This window comes from Aspergillus neoniger (genome assembly GCF_003184625.1).
Source record: "Aspergillus neoniger CBS 115656 unplaced genomic scaffold BO87scaffold_7, whole genome shotgun sequence".
In the NCBI taxonomy this organism is placed as follows: domain Eukaryota; kingdom Fungi; phylum Ascomycota; class Eurotiomycetes; order Eurotiales; family Aspergillaceae; genus Aspergillus; species Aspergillus neoniger.
This window is the reverse complement of record NW_020291135.1, coordinates 533,886-550,061: the sequence shown is the minus strand read 5'-3', so window position 1 is coordinate 550,061 and position 16,176 is coordinate 533,886. Positions and strand designations below refer to the sequence as shown.

The window sequence follows — 16,176 nt, the reverse complement described above, 5'->3', positions numbered from 1 at the left end:
ATCTAGCAAAATATATCTGCTGGCCTGCTGGCCCAATGGTAAGGCGCTTGACTACGGATCAAGAGATTGCAGGTTCGAGTCCTGCGTAGGTCATACTTTTTTGCCGCCACCCATTTCCCAAGGAATCTTTTTATCCCCTTCTCACCCCAGTATGAATTAACAAATCAACCAAGGTCATTCATTGTTTTGGCATAAAATCCTTAGGTTAGAGTGCATAGTAACTCTTTGGTCTCATAATCCGCACTTAAACTTTTGGTTGAGGCAAGACATTCGTGCGATCCTTCAATCCTCCTGCATATTCCCTGCCCCCTTGAGTAAACATTGGCTATTATAAGGCCTACGGTTAGGGTATAGCTAGATCTATGAGCTGGCTGAACATTTCGGTTTGGGGCCAGATACTTAAAGGCTGTGGTAACTGAGAAAGAGAACAGACATGAATTTCGGGCTTATTTGTTTTTTATGTACTATGGAAAGCATACGCCTTCTTATAAGTGCGCAGTGGCCGTGGCTAAAAATATGCTATTGCGGTGAAATGCAAGCCATTTAAGCACGATATCTCTCTACTATCAGCCCTCGCAATTTATATTTAGAGCTTTAGTGCATCCTATAAGCTCTAGCACTAATTCATAAGCGGCTGTTATGACACCCTGCCCTTTTTTCTTTTGATTGGATGTGATGCTCGTATTTTGAGCTGCTAAGAACACGGGACAATATGCAAGTAGGTCTTGAGATTGCCGCTCATTACATGGGCCATTTTGTGTGCTAGAGCCCAGTTTATCTATCACGACCAGTCTCATTAACGTAAACCGAATAGTAAGCCTTGAACCTTGGGACATCAAGGTGGTCGATTTCTTATCGACGTAAGCTACCGATCTTTTCCTATCTCTAGCTAGTTTTGGAAAGAATCACTGGCAATTTCAAAAACGGTAGTCATTTCTCTCAATTTAGAACAAGATCCACAGCTCAGAATCCAGTACATGAAACTCATATTACATTGCATACATGCTTAGGTTCCAACAACGCCTGATGTTTGTAGCAAAGGCCCTGAAGGAACCTAATGGGTATTCTGCCCGGCAGATGTTGAATACTCCCTCCGTCGCGTACATGCATGGTGCCTGTACCGTTTTCGTAGATGTGGTGTGTCCTCGCTGAACCGTTCTTCGGCTTGATCCTGGCGCTGATTATATTGGCCGGGTCGTTGCGGTTGAAGTGGGATTTGTGGATAGGGTTGCTTCCATCGTTGCGGTGCCTGCATGATATATAGTCAGTAATGAGCAATATAAAAGAGCGAACGTGCTCGAGCATTTACAAAATCTCCACGGATTCGATCTCGCCAACTTTCTAAGTGACTGTTAGAATACTTTTCCTAGAGATTGGAGATTTTCGAGGACAGTCACCATACCTTGACGGCGCCATTATTGACATAAGTGAAGAAGGCGTCATGGAAAGGGGGTTCAAGGTTTTCGGCAGGAAAGCCCCAAAAACGTATAAGGGCTGCTCTGGCAGAGTGGAAAGACCTCTTCATGGACATGGTTTCGGATGCTTTATTAACGAAAGCTGGTACTTGACGTACAAGTAAGAATTCTCTGAGATTAACTCGAATTATCTTGTCAGTGTACATTATCAGCGGGTGTTCTGTGGGATTTTGTGTTCGAGGAGCATGCTTTGTAGGAACGCAAGGCTGCGCATCATGCTCGGGACGCTTTCAAATGTGCGTCAGTTGTCGCCCATATAGTTTGATCCTGCGGATCCTTTTCGTTGGGGAATGAACATCATCCAGTAGGAGGCTACCAGACGTGCACCTGTAGCGCGAACTTGACCAGAGGAGCGGGCAGTCTTATTACTGAAAGGACCTGGTGAGGCCATTCATTATGACTCTAACTAAAACCCCATTCTAGCGGTCCCCAACAGCGGCTGAGGATCGAGAATTGAAGCCGTGTTGGCCGACGAGATCACTAGGCAACACTTTCACTCAGTAGCCTATAATGTATCCTGGGCGTTGCGCTTCTGTTGTGGGTATGTGAGGCGTAGGGCACCGGTGCTGGTTCACAGTTTGTTTGGATGAAGATGCATTGCTCGTCATTCTAAGCGGTTAGCTGTAGCCATTGATTGGAGAATGATACAATGGCCTACGGCGTACATTGCGAATTATTGATGATATTCTCTGGATATGGTCGCAATGGGTATCCCGGCAGAAAGTAAGTATAGCTAAGATTATCTTGCTTTGGAACCTTGCATTGTTTCAAAGCCCTTCCGCGTAGTATTGTTAGAGTGCTCAATATTCTCTTGGAGCCTTCAAGTCTTAAGGCAGAATGAGGCATCAACACATAAGTTTTACATGATACGCATAACTTACGTCACGTGCCCGCGTAGGCGCCGGCATCTTCCCATGTCATCGCTCCTGCGCGCAGGTTACCTTCTGCAAACTCTCGAATAAGTGCTAATTCCTACAAATAATCTCACACATTTGCATGCTATGGACAAAGAAATTTTCAAGAATAACACAGAATACTTTCATCGGCGTCTCTTTTGTTGATCTCGATTTCAACGTTCAGTCTGGGCATTCCTATTGGTCTTGACTAGCCGCCCTGTCCAGGATAGATAGTAGTGCACTCCCTACGGAGTAACACAAGCCTCTATACGCGCTTCTCAACGGATTGGGTCTTCTTTGTGGAGGGTTACCTGGCTTTATTATAAATCCTGGGCCCCGGCTGTCCTCTTTGAGCGACCAGAATATAATTAGCATACTGAAGTCTATATCAGATTATTATACTATCTCATCGATCCACGAGATTCTATACGACGGAGTTACCCCTCTTCCCTCAGACAATGTTTACATCGCTTTTGCGATCTTTGCCCCAGCTCGGGCGGCGAAGGAAACGTCTGGAATTCTCTAACGCTGACTTCGTTCGGATACCCGAATGGCACAAAATCGAGGAAGAGACTCTCCCAGATTATACCGCCTCACAATTCTATCCAACTCGGATAGGAGAAGTCATCAAAGACCAGTATCAGGTCATTGGCAAACTGGGATATGGATCTACTTCAACCGCGTGGCTTGCCCGGGACATGGAGTGGGGAACCCCCTTTTCTTTCTTCCCATAAATGAGTCTATCTGAGATACTCATACTTCATAGAAACCGCCGTTATGTTATGCTCAAGATATGCATCGAAGCTTCGTCTATGGGTCAGCATGTCGATAACGAGCTTAATATGTACAAATTCATGGAACAGTCCCCAACCACGCATCCCGGCCGCGAGGTCATCAGAACGTTACTGGATACTTTTTACATCGACGGCCCTCAAGACAAACATCGTTGCCTTGTGCATCCCCCATTATGGGAAAGCGTGCTAGCTTTCTTGCGCCGCAATCCAGTTGAGAGGCTACCATCCGCAGTCATTGCTGTTGTTCTTCATCGCTTATTTCTAGCACTGGACTTTCTGCATACGGAATGCAAGATCGCGCACACAGGTTTGTAGCCCGATATATATACCCGTTTCTATGATTCTCACTTTTTCTTTTTAACACTTCAAGATATCAAAGCCGATAATATCATGTTCGGTATCAAAGATGACTCAGTCTTCACGGATATAGAGGAGAACGAATCCCGACGACCCGTCCCGAGGAAGGAGGGCGATGAGAGAACAATATACATGTCACGAGAACTCAAAGTACCCAGAGAAGTTGGTGCCCCGGTTCTGTGCGATTTTGGTTCAGCCATGGTCGTCAACGATGAATATCAGAGGGTATTCATTCAGCCTCAGATCTATCGAGCACCGGAGGTGATATTAGGAGTTCCATGGACGTATAGTGCTGATATTTGGAATGTTGGATGCATGGTAGGACAAAACGATATAAATCTGTCCACAGATTTACTAATACTTTAGCTGACAGATTTGGGATCTGTACGAAGGCGGTTCCTTGTTCACCGGGCAAGACCCTGTAGATGAGAGGTACAGGAGTCGAGCGCATCTTGCCGAGATGATTAATCTTCTTGGCTCGCCGCCTGCTAGTCTGCTTGCACAGGGGGAGCTGAGAGATAAATTTTTCTCGAGTGAAGGTGGTTACACCGCACCTCATGCGATTTGTCTCCTATTTACTAATTCGTTGAGTATAGGTGCTTTTCTCCACCCGGAATTATTAACTGATCAGGTTCCCCTTGATGAAAGGGAAACTACTCTGGAGGGGAGGGCGGAGAGAGAGGCGTTCCTACATTTCATGCGGAAGATGCTACAGTGGGAGCCGAGAAAGCGCAGCTCTGCTCGGGAGTTGGCGGAGGATGAGTGGTTGCATAGTCACATGAGGTCCTAGACCAGTGCTTTTTACTCAAATGTATGTCTCGCAGTACTACATACATAGAACTCTCATATAATACTAGTATAATTGCCTATGTTACAGACCATTACAGTATAGTATAAGCGTCATAAAGATCAGCGCTCCGTAGTCTCTCAAGGCTATTGTTCTTTTACTCATGGTGCATACTTTAGATCCTTACTCCCAACCTACAAGGTCACTCTTTGAAAAAATTAAAAAGAAACAAAAATAGACAAAAAAAATCAATAACTCCATTCCCATATCAAACAGTCATGTCAATCATATCGTATCACATAACTTCAACTCCCTTCCATCCATCTCTCATCCGGAGGGAGTGGATCAATACCTCTTCTGAACCTCACTCTCGACCCCCCTCTCCCTAACCTTCCCCTCATCATGCACATCCCTCCACTTCCTCTCCTCCTCCTCATCCCCCGTCGCCGCAGCCGCGACCTTGCCCACAGCTCCCTTAGCCCTACCCTCGACTCCCTCCTTCCAATCCCTCACTTGGCCCTCCGCCTCCGCCTGCTTTCCAGCCGCATTCTGCTCCTGTCCAGCCTTCCTCAACCCCTCATTTCCAATCAAGTTGCCTAGGGACTCCTTCGCAGAACCGACGGTCTGGTCCCAGCTGCCGTTGCTGCGCTGCGGGTGGTCTGTGGCCGCAGCGCCCGTGGCAGGGTCGGCGGTAACGGGACCGAGCTTGGTGAAGTTGTTGTGACTGGCGTTGTGCTCGGCTTCGCCGCGGGATTGGGTGGCAGAGCCGGTGGACTAGATGGGGGTTGTTAGTTTGTGGGGTTGATGGTGATGGGGATAGGAAGGGAAACGAACCTGGGTGGAGGAGTCGCCGGTTAGGGAGCCAGCGGCGCGTTGGACCATGCCGGTTGCTTGGTCGACGTAGGATTTAAGGGTCGAGGTGGTGGTGGTTGTGTTGTTGTTGGGGGAGTCGGTGGAGGACATTGTGGTTGTTGGTGTGTAGTGTTGGTTTTTAACAAATGTAGTAGAGAGTAGATTGATTGTAATGTAGTGTAGTGTAGTGTAGTAGTGGTTATTTGCTTCTTTGTGTAATGCTGTGTTGATGGTGTTGATGTTGTGGGTGTATTTATAGATAGATGGTGGTGGTGAGTCCGGGGTACATGACGTCAAACACCGACGTCATCGCCAGGCACGGCAGAGTCGAAGTGACACCAAAATGGATCCGCAACAGGAACAAAAGGGGCAAGGAGGCAAATAGGCAAGTAGGAATGACGTCCAATCTCTCATGCATTCATCAGTCTCGTCATAATCAAAGTATTCATCGCTCTATGTACATCGATCATCCCCCCCTCGTCATCGTCATCGTCATCGGCTGTCCCAATGCTGATAGAGAAAACACCGACCCGCTCATTAGTGAATCATGAACAAACAAAAACAAAACCATGCAGCATCTATTCCATGCAATGCTACCAATGACAAATGCCACCCTCACTGTCATCTGCTGCCCATGTCCCTGACAGCCCCACAACCTGGAGATGTCCATCGTGGTCCTCGTCCACTTTGCTCAGCGCCGCGAAGCTAGACTCCGACGGTCCTGTACTCAACAGCCGACGGGCCCATGCATCGATCGCTGGCTCGCCCGTCTCGTCCCGTGCTTGTTTCAGGAACGGGATCAAGGCTGTTCCACCCGTGCCCCTCAATTTCTTGCTGTCCGGCTTTTCGCCGTTTCGGGCGGTCGCTAAGTTGATGGGTCTCTTGGGACTGGTTGCGCGCGCTGGGCGACTGGATCGAGCGTCCCGAGATTGAATAATGATATAGCGGGATACGACTTGGATGTGCTTGTCGCGCATTGCCCGAAGCATAGACAGACATGCGTCGTATGCAATGCAGAGTGCCTTGTCCGACCGTCGTGCTTCCACGTACTGCCGGATGTTGGCCACTGCATTGACATGCTCCAAGAAGCGACGGTGCGCTGCGGGCATGTATGTACGCATCTCCTGGATAAAACCGTGACGTGGTGCCCCAGCAACTCCCTCTTTCTCGTCCTTTATCGGGGTGCTGCTCGGACGCGTCTCCCCGGTCGGACGGTGCTCAATGCCCAGAGCGATGTCGAAGAACTGGATCAGTGAGCTCTGGGCGTTGCTACCGCCGCCATACTGTCGATACTTGGGCTGCCCGTTTCCATAATCGTACAAAAGACCATGCGGGAGACCGGCATCAGCCATGTTCTTGCTCCCAGCCAGGTAGGGCCGGATGCGGTGGTAGAACACGTACGGATCGCAATGCTCGTACATGCGCTCCAGCAGCGACCCTACCTCGTCCAGCACCTCGGCAAGTCGCTGCAGGCATTCGGTGACTACCAGACTGTTTCCAGCCCGGGCCGCCGCAATTGCTTGCAGCACCAGCGGAATCGAGGGTGCCCCACGAGCTTCAATAGCAACTGAGACCAGGTAAAACCACTTCTCATCCAAAGACCCTGTGAATGTGTTGATGGTGTCCAGATTACGTAAATCATCGATCGGTTCCTCCGGGAAAATAGGCTTATAGTTCCACAAACACACCCCTGCATAAGTGGCCACGGGTGGCAGACCCAGGTGCTCGCAGACGTCGAATAGTGGGACGGTCAGCTGAGGCGGGATTTTCTGGTCACCACAATTAGCTCAGGAACCACTTTGTAGCTTTGTGTTACTTACCTCTGCCGGCTTGCTGCCTCCCCACACATACCCATGCAGCATGAATACCAGTACGACATAGGCCCTGCGCCACTCGTTCTCCGCCTGGAGATATGATGTAGACAGCGTGGACATATGGTCGACCACCTCCCGGATCCTCCGGCTAGTCAGAAGTGCCTGCAGGTTGGAAACAACCCACTCCCACTTGGCATAATAAGGGTCTGGCAAGATCTCAAGCGGTGGCTCTGGAGGGAGGAAGCCATGGTCCGCCGAGATGCCGTAGTCCGCCAATGCTGGAATCGGAGGAAGCATGATGATGGGACGGCTCAAAACAACCTAAACGACACAATATACGAGTCGGGGTGAGTGGAAATGCCCAAAGAGCCAGCGACGAGGCCTAATATTAATGTAGTAGATGCTCACGTGCGAGTGGGCTCACAGCGAGGGCAGTCGCGTAAGGTTCGCTGATTGTCCGGGACTTGACGTCGAGCGGAATAATATGGAAGCTCGGAGGAAGGAGAGGTTCCAGTGCCCGGACGTGAGTCCGGACAATCTCTAGGAAAGCAACAGTCGTGTGACGCACACACTGCGACAAAGCAGGCGAGATCCCAACCGACCAAGTAAAAGCCGACAAGATCGGACACAAACAGAAGTAGGTGTCGTGTCGGGCCTGTTACGGACGCCTCACAACTGCGATGCAGTCAGGAAAACAAGGCTTCGGTTGATCTGACCCAGGTCACAGCAAGACGAGCAAGGCTCAGAGCAGGAGACCAGGCACGAGAGGCAACGCCAGGTCTGGTAAGTGTCAGAAAAGTGAGGTTTGTGAAGGTCACGGGAACAACCGGGACAGACTTGGACACAAAAGATGGCGAGATGAGGAAGGGAAAGGTAAAGAAGAAAGGGGAAGGAAAATTTGCTCAAACTAAGCCCATCGTACAATGGTCCTCTCCCAAAGTTAAATAATCAGCGACCATTTTCCACCAGGACAAGTTCCCAGGAAAGCCGCGAGGACCGAATAGCCGGACGAGAGAATTAATCAGCCTGGCGACCCAGGGCCAGTCATTCCGTAATAACGGTGATTGTGTCACCCGGAAACCGTCGACCGACACGAAACAGGGGTAGAGCCAGCGATCGTGGAGGTAGTATATTCTGTACCCATGGTGAAGGGTAGGACAGTTGACTAGTCCGTGGATGGACCGTCGTGACCAGAGGTCAAGTGGGCCGGATCCAACTTAAGTGCAGGCCAGACGGGAAAGAGTAGAGGCGAATATTTGCAGTGGCCAGGAAGACGGGCGGTTTGAGAGACAGAGTTTTGGTTGTTGGGAAATCTTGGGTTGATGAAGATATCCGTCATATCAGCAGCGACGGAGAAGGGAGGCGTGAACTGTGAACCATCCCATGGGTAAAGTTGATGGGCGCAGGCGCATCTGGAGTAGATGAGGCCCTTGGGACAGCGCCAGCGGGAGGACTGGGTGCGAGCGAAAGGGGTGTCCACCGGATTCCAGTAGGCTGAGTGCTAGAGAATGAACCGGGACTGCGTGGGAGGGGAGGCCGAGTGCGAAATCGGGCAGTTAAGCGAGCTGGGGGGCGTATTCGCTCCCACCCACGCCACCCCGTTCGGGTCTGCGGTGAGTTGGTCGGCCCCGTGCGGAGCTGCCCATCTTATTTCGACTTCCGACCTCGCTGGTTGGACAACTACTGATCTGCATGATTATCTTTAGTCTTTGACATAGCACATTTCAAATCTGGTTCAATCCACCGGGGAATTTCCGTCTGTCTTTCTTTTCCCACTGAAGACGTGATTAGTGATTACCTCGGCGCCGGGAATTCTCCGCGTCAAACGTCAATCACGTGAGACTATTCCTACTACTATACAGCCAATCATACAGCACCTGCAACTGGCCCGATTCGGTGCCTCCTTCGTGAGTCAGCAGACATGGAAGCAATCACGAGATGCCAGTACTAACTAACTAGATCATGGGTATCTGTCGACAATACTTTCTCCGAATACCCATCAATACCTTGGGGCAATAGTCATGGTCCATATATGCATGACTCGCTGAGGACTATAGACACAAATCACTCAAAGTCACTCCAAAGGTCATCTTATCTTGCACAAGTACTATTTGTTGCCGATAAAGCGTCTGTCTACATACTACTATTCATCTCTCTAGGTCGATCAATTGATTGGTCATTAATATCCATTTTTTTTCGTACAGACTGGACAGATCGTCATCAATCCTATAATGTTACACACTATATGAACGCCATCCCACCGCTGATATCTGGAAAAGAAACAACAAGTATGCGCCTGGTATACGACCATATAACCGCCCTCGCAGTCAGTCTTTAACACAGAAAGAGAAAGTTTTAGTGCTGGCTCCATTCAATCGAGTTCAAATCGATACCCTCCTGAACCATCTCCCACAACGGGCTCAGCTCCCGCAGGAAGTGGACGCGGTCTTGCACCGCCTTGAGCACGTAGTCAATCTCACTGTCGGTCGTGAACCGGCCAATACCGAACCGGATACTGCTGTGGGCGCTCTCGTCGCTGCTGCCCAGAGCCCGCAGGACGTAGCTGGGTTCCAAGGAGGCGGACGTGCAGGCACTGCCGGATGAGAGGGCAATGTCCTTCAGAGCCATCAGAAGCGATTCGCCTTCAATGTAGGCAAAGGAGATGTTGACACAACCGGGGTAGTGGCGGTCAGGATCACCGTTGAGCGTGGTGTGTTCCATGGCCAAGAGGCCGTCGCTCAGGCGCTTCGAGAGCCTTGCGATGTGCTTGGAGTCATACTGTGCAGATTTGTCAGCTACTTTCTCATCGACTTCGCTGTCTCGCAATAAGCAAATGCAACAACCCGACTCATCACCCCTGCTACGGTCGTCAAAGCGCCATGGGGACACGCAAAGCATGTCGCTACCCCCATGGCGCCTCAGCTAATCGATACATATTAAAGCTTATAATCATCGCGGGAACATCTTGACTGGGAAAGGATTCTGAGGTTATAAAAGGGAAAGTGGAACGTACCTCCATGTCTTCATATGCAATACGGCAAGCCTCACCAAATCCGACTACAAGGTGGGGGGCAATGGTGCCACTGCGGAGACCTCTCTCCTGTCCACCTCCGGAAATGATAGGCTCGAGACGAACTCTGGGCCTACGGCGAACATAGCATGCACCCATACCCTTGGGGCCATAGATCTTGTGGCTGGAAATCGACATCAAATCAATGTTCAGCTTGTTGACATCCAGGGGGATCTTGCCCACAGCCTGGGCACCGTCGGTGTGGAAGAAGATCTTCTTCGAGCGGCAAAGCTTTCCGATCTCCTCCATGGGCTGAATGACACCAATCTCATTGTTGACAGCCATGATACTGACAAGGGCAGTGTCGGGACGAATGGCCGCCTCCAGCTCTTCCATCCGAATCAATCCATTGCTCTGCACGGGGAGGTATGTCACATCGAACCCCTCGTCCTGCAAGTGCCTGCAGCTGTCCAAAACACACTTGTGCTCAGTCTGGGTGGTGATGATGTGCTTCTTCTTACCAGAGCGACCGAAGAATCTGGCGACACCCTTGATGCTCATGTTGTTACTCTCAGTAGCGCCGCTGGTGAAGATGATTTCCTTGGGGTCGGCGCCGATAAGCTTGGCGACGTGTTCTCTGGCTTGTTCGACAGCTTTCTCGGACTCCCAGCCGTAGGCGTGGGTTCTGGAATGGGGGTTTCCGTAGATGCCGGTAAGGTAGGGAAGCATGGCGTCAAGGACACGGGGATCCGTCGGGGTCGTTGCCTGCATGTCGAGGTAGACAGGGCGGGTGCCTTGGTCCATAACAGTGGCCTGCTTCAGAATGCCGGCAGTAGGGCTCATGGACGCATCGCCGGAGATGCCCGAACCAGGAAGGTTAACCTTCTGCGCATTAAGTCCAGTCTGGTTCACAAAAGCCTTCTGGTCCTGCTTGATGGCCGTGTCCACCGTAACCTGGGCATTTCCAGCCTTGGTTTCGGAGACGTACGAGCGTCTGGGGATAGCAGCGCTGGTGGCGACCACCCCCCGGGGCAGGGATGCCGTCAGAGAGCCATGCGGAGTCGACAAAAGCCGACGGGCGTAAGCCCGGGATGCCTGTCTCAAGGCAGTAGGGGTCATAGTAGACATAATGTGAATGAAATCTGCAACTGTACCATACACGATGGATGAACAGTTGATGACCAAGGGAAGATGACAGCAGGGGGACGACGAGTTCGCCCGGTGGGAAAAAGTTTGGATCCGGTTATATCATTGCCGAGCCCGCTAGGCCCGATCGGATTTATCAGATAGTCCGGCCATTTCCCCATTGGGGTTCGGTCTCGGCGTTACTTGGGCCCTTGATAAGGGGAGTTCGTCAGCTTCCCGCGGAGACCAACTGCGACTACGGAGAAGTTGATTAGTGAGTTGGCTTATGTAGTGAGGTAAACGTAAGACGGGTCTAAGATGAGACTATAAGCTCCAGGAATGCTATGCTTGGCTCCCATCGCCCAATGCGCATGCCAATGTAAGAAGGCATGTTGGATTGATTGATCAGACGAAAGATCCTAAAATGGATAGCCGAATCCAGGCACACAGCTATGGGGCGCACATTCCACATTCATTGTGAGACAATCATTGAGTCCCGTTGATGTTGCTGGCCGACAACCTCGTCATCGGTGAATTTCCCCGGATTTCCCACTGGGATGACCCAGCCTTATGTGTTGGCCGCTGACGGCTGACGGCTGACGAGCTGAGAAGAAAGCATCGTGACAACCAACGCTCGACCGATCACGGGGCACAGGACCATTGATGTGGCAGAAACCGGCGGAAAACGAGGGAAAAAAATTCTTGGGCGTCGAGGTCTGTGTTGACGATAGTGGCCACTAGTGCAACCGGATACTCTGGTGCCTAACAAACACCGCAAAAGCCATGGAGAATCTCTGCTGCTGCTGCTTCCGACACTCCGAGCCCCCCCGGCTGAATAATCGGCCCTACGATCCGACCCTGAGCCACATCTGGGATCGAAATTCTTCAGGGGTCTGGAGAGAAGAAGAAGTTCTGGAGCCTGGAGAGGGGCTGATCTTATAGATTTTTGGCCTACTTACTATTATAGTCTCCAGGCTACTCCATATTTTTGTTCTTTCCCTTCTGCAGCCTTACCATTTGACCAGGAACCCAACTAGAACCAACACCCAAACACGAACAAGAAAGGGGGAGCCACATTGAAACTCAGCCACGGTGAGCAGGCAGAGCATTATGTCATAGCTCAGCCACGAACCATGGCAGTCTAACCGTCACCGGCAGCCAGTATTCTTTAGTCCTCACTAGTCCCTTTGCCGTGAACAAAAGGCACTTCCTCCCCACTTCTGGCCTACCACGAGATCCCTGGTCTGATCTGCTTTGGTTATTCAACTTCCTCGACGCTCCTACGCCTTTGCGACCGTCTTCCAACCCCTTTACACCACTTCCTACCACCACCACTCTCCTGTTCTCCTAAACCGAACCCTTCCGCGGGCGTTGGGCGACCTGCGGCCAATCAGAGATGAGTTTGAAGGGCTTTCAGAAGAGCATTGTCCGCGCTCCACAACAGTTCAAGGCCAAGTTCAATATTGGCGAGCATACCAAGGACCCTGTCTACCTGGACGCTGAGCGGCGGTTTCAAGAACTCGAAAAGGAGACCAAGAAACTGCACGATGAGTCCAAGAAGTACTTCGATGCCATCAATGGTACACACGGATCCCCCCGTCTCGCAGCTACCCCTCCTTTTTGCTGACTGACCTTCTTTCTAGGCATGCTGAACCACCAAATTGGGTTCTCCAAAGCCATGACGGAACTCTACAAACCCATCTCCGGTCGTGCTTCCGACCCTAGCTCCTATACAATCGAGGGCAATCCGGAGGGTATCCGGGCATGTGAGGAATACGAGGCGATTGTGCGGGACCTCCAAGAATCGCTGGTGCCCGAGTTAGAGATGATCGACACCCGCGTCATCAGCCCTGCACAGCAGCTATTGGAGGTAATCAAGGTGATCCGCAAAGTCGCGGTGAAGCGAGACCACAAGAAATTGGACTACGACCGCCACAAGAACTCCCTCAAGAAGCTGCAAGATAAAAAGGACAAGTCGCTAAAGGATGAGAAGGCGCTTTACAAGGCTGAAAATGATGTGGAGCAAGCGACACAGGATTACAACTACTACAATGACCTGCTCAAGGACGAGTTGCCCAAGCTGTTCGCTCTGGAGGCTGAATTCATCCGTCCTCTGTTCCAGTCCTTCTACTACATGCAACTGAACGTCTTTTACACACTACACGAGCGAATGCAGGGCATCAATATCGGCTACTTCGATCTGAACCTGGACATCGAGGAAGCGTTCGAGAACAAGCGCGGAGACGTCAAGGAGCGCGCTGAGGAGCTCAGCATCGTCCACTTCAAAGCCACGGGCGGACGTAAACCCGGCTCGAAGCTTACCCCCAAGGACAAATTGGCGCAAGAGGGGAAGAGTGGTTACGCCTCACGTCAGCGAGATCCCGATGTTGTCGAAAACCCCCCGCCGCCTTACTCTGCCACTGCAGGCAGCAGCTTTACCGCCGCCGCGAAGAGCAAGCCCGCCCCTCCGCCCCCGAAACCTAAGCCCGCTCGATTCAGCGCTCCCGTCGAAACGGTCACGGCACTGTATGACTATGAAGCCCAGGCGCACGGCGATCTGAGCTTCTCCGCCGGTGATGTCATCGAGATCACACAGCGAACGGATAACCAGAATGAGTGGTGGAGCGGCCGTGTCGATGGACGAGAGGGACAATTTCCTGGTAAGCATGACCGTCTGTCATTATTGACAACTAGCTTGCTAATTTGTGTACCCAGCAAACTACGTCCAGCTGAACTAGCATTATGCTATAGCTATATAATATCCTTATTCCTGATCGTCAAATGTCATCACTGGTTACCTGGCGTTTCGGAGTGCCATTGTATCATTTGACAAGTAGGAATTGCCAGTCGTTTTCTATTCTTGCCATAGAGCGTTGCATGATGATGACCGTTCGCTGTACATATTGATAATATCGAGGTTGTTTATTCCTACTGCATATTTTACCATTACTTTGGGTTCTATAGAACTTCGGAAGTATTTCATCGCATTCCTACACAGGTTTTACTAGAAGCCGTGACATTCGATTCAACTTGGTTATCATGTAGACAGAAAGCAACTGCAGTATAAGGGATATAGGACTTGGAACAACCCTGTCCCCCCAAGCCTTCTACCAAGGAGCTAAGCCTCGAGAAATTCGGTCACTCTAGTGTATGGTAGTAAAATTTTTGCTCTTGTGTCTGGCCATCACCGAAGTCATGTTACAGTTAAAACATCAATAACCGACTTGAGATTTTCAACCTCCATAGGCTCAGCCAAGAGCTTGTGGGCTATCGCCGGCACAAAAGCGACATGACTCCGCACAGAGTACTCGGTGCAGCTTTTTCAACGACTTTATAGGGGATCTAAGAGGTATAGGATAGTATATTATCACAACCGGTGAGCTCGGTGAAGAGCGCCACGGTTCGTCAAACTCCCTAAGAAACGCGACAGAGATAGAAGCGGTGTAGACGTATAGACATTCGTCTTTCACTCCAGAAGTGGCAAGGACGGCCACCTTGAAATTCTTCAGCAAGCCTTGATAATATATCCGTATGATGCGTTACATACCCTAAGACACTGGCCACAGTAAGGAGGGCTTCGGTCGGCGCCGCAACGAGGTGGGGTGCCAGAAGATGTGCTGTTGGTTATGTGTTCATCGTCACGTTTCGTGATTGAGCACTCAACAGCTTCTTCGCCTTGCTGCTCATTTATCTGCCTGTGCCGCCGCTGCTCTTGGGCAAGCGCGATTAAAATTCCCATTATATATGGATCTTCGACATTATTCTCTGGCTGAAGAGATCTCAGCTTTTTATCACATGTCCTAAACACAGGCTCATTGAAACCTTTTCCCAGTGAGTTGTGTACGAACTTGCTCCGACGGGATTGTATTCCATCGAATGTGACATAGGCGAGAGATGGACCAGTGGAGTTGCGGGAGAATACGCCCTCTGTCCAGACACTCGCGACAGGCTGCAGGCGGAAGTAGAAAGACAAAGATTCATAGCTGTGGTGGCTGTTAGCAAGGTCGGTCGAGGGCCGGCATTCAAGTAAACTACCTGAGGCGGGAAAAACCATAGGCGCCAACTATTTCTTTGATAGCCGTTTTCTTGACGTCCGACGTCTTTCGCCCTCCAAACTGCATCATCGCGCGACGGAGGTCTGCAGGCAGATTCGGTTTTCGGAGATCGTGAACGGGCGAATTTGATATCACAACTTCCGAGTGTGGGCGCTCCTTCCTCTTGCTTGTCTGCTGAGTGAACCTGCAACCCAAGAGCCGCAGGTGTCTCATAGTCCAGGCTACCGGAGGGACATATAGGCGGTCTCGACTGTTATTGCGTAGAATTGATTCAATCGAATTGGGCTCGATTGACCATCTTATCGTTGGTTGCGGCCTGAAGTGACCGCGAGGCCGTACAGAAGGACACTGGGGATCGTCAGTGGCCTTGCGCCTGGGTCTATCTAACATCTCATAGCATTATTTCATTGTAAACCCTAGCCAATTTAAGAGATGTGCTGGCCGCCTGCGAGTAATACCAAAATTGAAGTAGGCTTGACGCGTCAGTAACAAAAGGCGTCTGGAAGCCAGGCCCAAATGTCACAAGGTCACGTGCATAGATACTATAGATCCAGTGGCACTTAATTTGACACTATTGATCGATTAGCAAATGTATGTATGTCCATTTGTGCTATAGTGGGTTCCTCGGTGCCAGCACAAATACGTTCTTGTGTTCTGTCCACTTCAAATTCAGAGTGGACTACACTGTATACGTGAACGCTACGAATAAGACAGCACTGAGTGACCTCGCTGCAAATGAAGACAATGACAGCTTTAAAGATTACATGCACAGTATGAAATGGTTCAACCTTCAATCACCCACTGATAGAACGTCTGCCCTGTGTCATATCATGTCGCTTATCAAGTGGCAAGACAGACGGAATTCTCTATTCCAAGATATAGATGACCAAGATGAACTCGGGGATATGGTGACGCCTAGAGGCGACCTGCAGCTATTCTCAAATCCTACATGTTCAGCACACCATTACAAACCCTCTTCCTGAGAGCTTATGATCTGTCACAGTTGAAACC

At 50.5% G+C, this 16,176-nt stretch overlaps 7 protein-coding genes and 1 non-coding gene across 8 annotated transcripts; 3 read left to right on the top strand and 5 right to left on the bottom strand.

Moving 5' to 3' along the window:
• The first annotated feature begins 21 nt into the window (after positions 1-21).
• BO87DRAFT_t104 lies at positions 22-93 on the top strand. The gene has a single exon. It is a non-coding gene; the product is annotated as a tRNA-Arg (tRNA).
• Positions 94-1,006: 913 nt separating this feature from the next.
• BO87DRAFT_423402 (uncharacterized protein) lies at positions 1,007-1,531 on the bottom strand (the record flags this gene model as incomplete). Its single annotated transcript, XM_025627165.1, has 4 exons — positions 1,007-1,054; positions 1,105-1,249; positions 1,310-1,341; positions 1,403-1,531. 4 exons carry the CDS (start codon positions 1,529-1,531, stop codon positions 1,007-1,009), a joined length of 354 nt encoding a protein of 117 aa, XP_025482557.1.
• Positions 1,532-2,439: 908 nt separating this feature from the next.
• On the top strand, positions 2,440-4,389 carry BO87DRAFT_456780 (kinase-like protein). The gene is made up of 5 exons (XM_025628749.1): positions 2,440-3,074; positions 3,138-3,472; positions 3,536-3,840; positions 3,896-4,061; positions 4,119-4,389. Exons 1-5 carry the CDS (start codon positions 2,830-2,832, stop codon positions 4,310-4,312), a joined length of 1,245 nt encoding a protein of 414 aa, XP_025482556.1. The 5' UTR covers positions 2,440-2,829; the 3' UTR covers positions 4,313-4,389.
• A 34-nt stretch (positions 4,390-4,423) lies between these two features.
• On the bottom strand, positions 4,424-5,359 carry BO87DRAFT_353400 (uncharacterized protein). The gene is made up of 2 exons (XM_025621234.1): positions 5,144-5,359; positions 4,424-5,083 (listed from the first exon to the last, which is right to left on the bottom strand). The coding sequence occupies exons 1-2, from the start codon at positions 5,270-5,272 to the stop codon at positions 4,655-4,657; spliced, it is 558 nt and encodes a 185-aa protein (XP_025482555.1). The 5' UTR covers positions 5,273-5,359; the 3' UTR covers positions 4,424-4,654.
• A 395-nt stretch (positions 5,360-5,754) lies between these two features.
• BO87DRAFT_423399 (indoleamine 2,3-dioxygenase) lies at positions 5,755-7,272 on the bottom strand (the record flags this gene model as incomplete). The annotated part of the gene is made up of 2 exons (XM_025627164.1): positions 5,755-6,930; positions 6,982-7,272. 2 exons carry the CDS (start codon positions 7,270-7,272, stop codon positions 5,755-5,757), a joined length of 1,467 nt encoding a protein of 488 aa, XP_025482554.1.
• A 2,049-nt stretch (positions 7,273-9,321) lies between these two features.
• On the bottom strand, positions 9,322-11,268 carry BO87DRAFT_220654 (IscS subfamily cysteine desulfurase). Its single transcript, XM_025618688.1, has 2 exons — positions 9,989-11,268; positions 9,322-9,753 (listed from the first exon to the last, which is right to left on the bottom strand). The coding sequence occupies exons 1-2, from the start codon at positions 11,111-11,113 to the stop codon at positions 9,331-9,333; spliced, it is 1,548 nt and encodes a 515-aa protein (XP_025482553.1). The 5' UTR covers positions 11,114-11,268; the 3' UTR covers positions 9,322-9,330.
• Positions 11,269-12,506: 1,238 nt separating this feature from the next.
• Positions 12,507-13,957, top strand: BO87DRAFT_329086 (amphiphysin; the record flags this gene model as incomplete). The annotated part of the gene is made up of 3 exons (XM_025620246.1): positions 12,507-12,690; positions 12,754-13,770; positions 13,836-13,957. The coding sequence occupies 3 exons, from the start codon at positions 12,507-12,509 to the stop codon at positions 13,841-13,843; spliced, it is 1,209 nt and encodes a 402-aa protein (XP_025482552.1). The 3' UTR covers positions 13,844-13,957.
• A 401-nt stretch (positions 13,958-14,358) lies between these two features.
• BO87DRAFT_451857 (uncharacterized protein) lies at positions 14,359-15,600 on the bottom strand (the record flags this gene model as incomplete). Its single annotated transcript, XM_025628475.1, has 3 exons — positions 15,146-15,600; positions 14,658-15,102; positions 14,359-14,604 (listed from the first exon to the last, which is right to left on the bottom strand). Exons 1-3 carry the CDS (start codon positions 15,553-15,555, stop codon positions 14,359-14,361), a joined length of 1,101 nt encoding a protein of 366 aa, XP_025482551.1. The 5' UTR covers positions 15,556-15,600.
• Between the last annotated feature and the right edge of the window lie 576 nt (positions 15,601-16,176).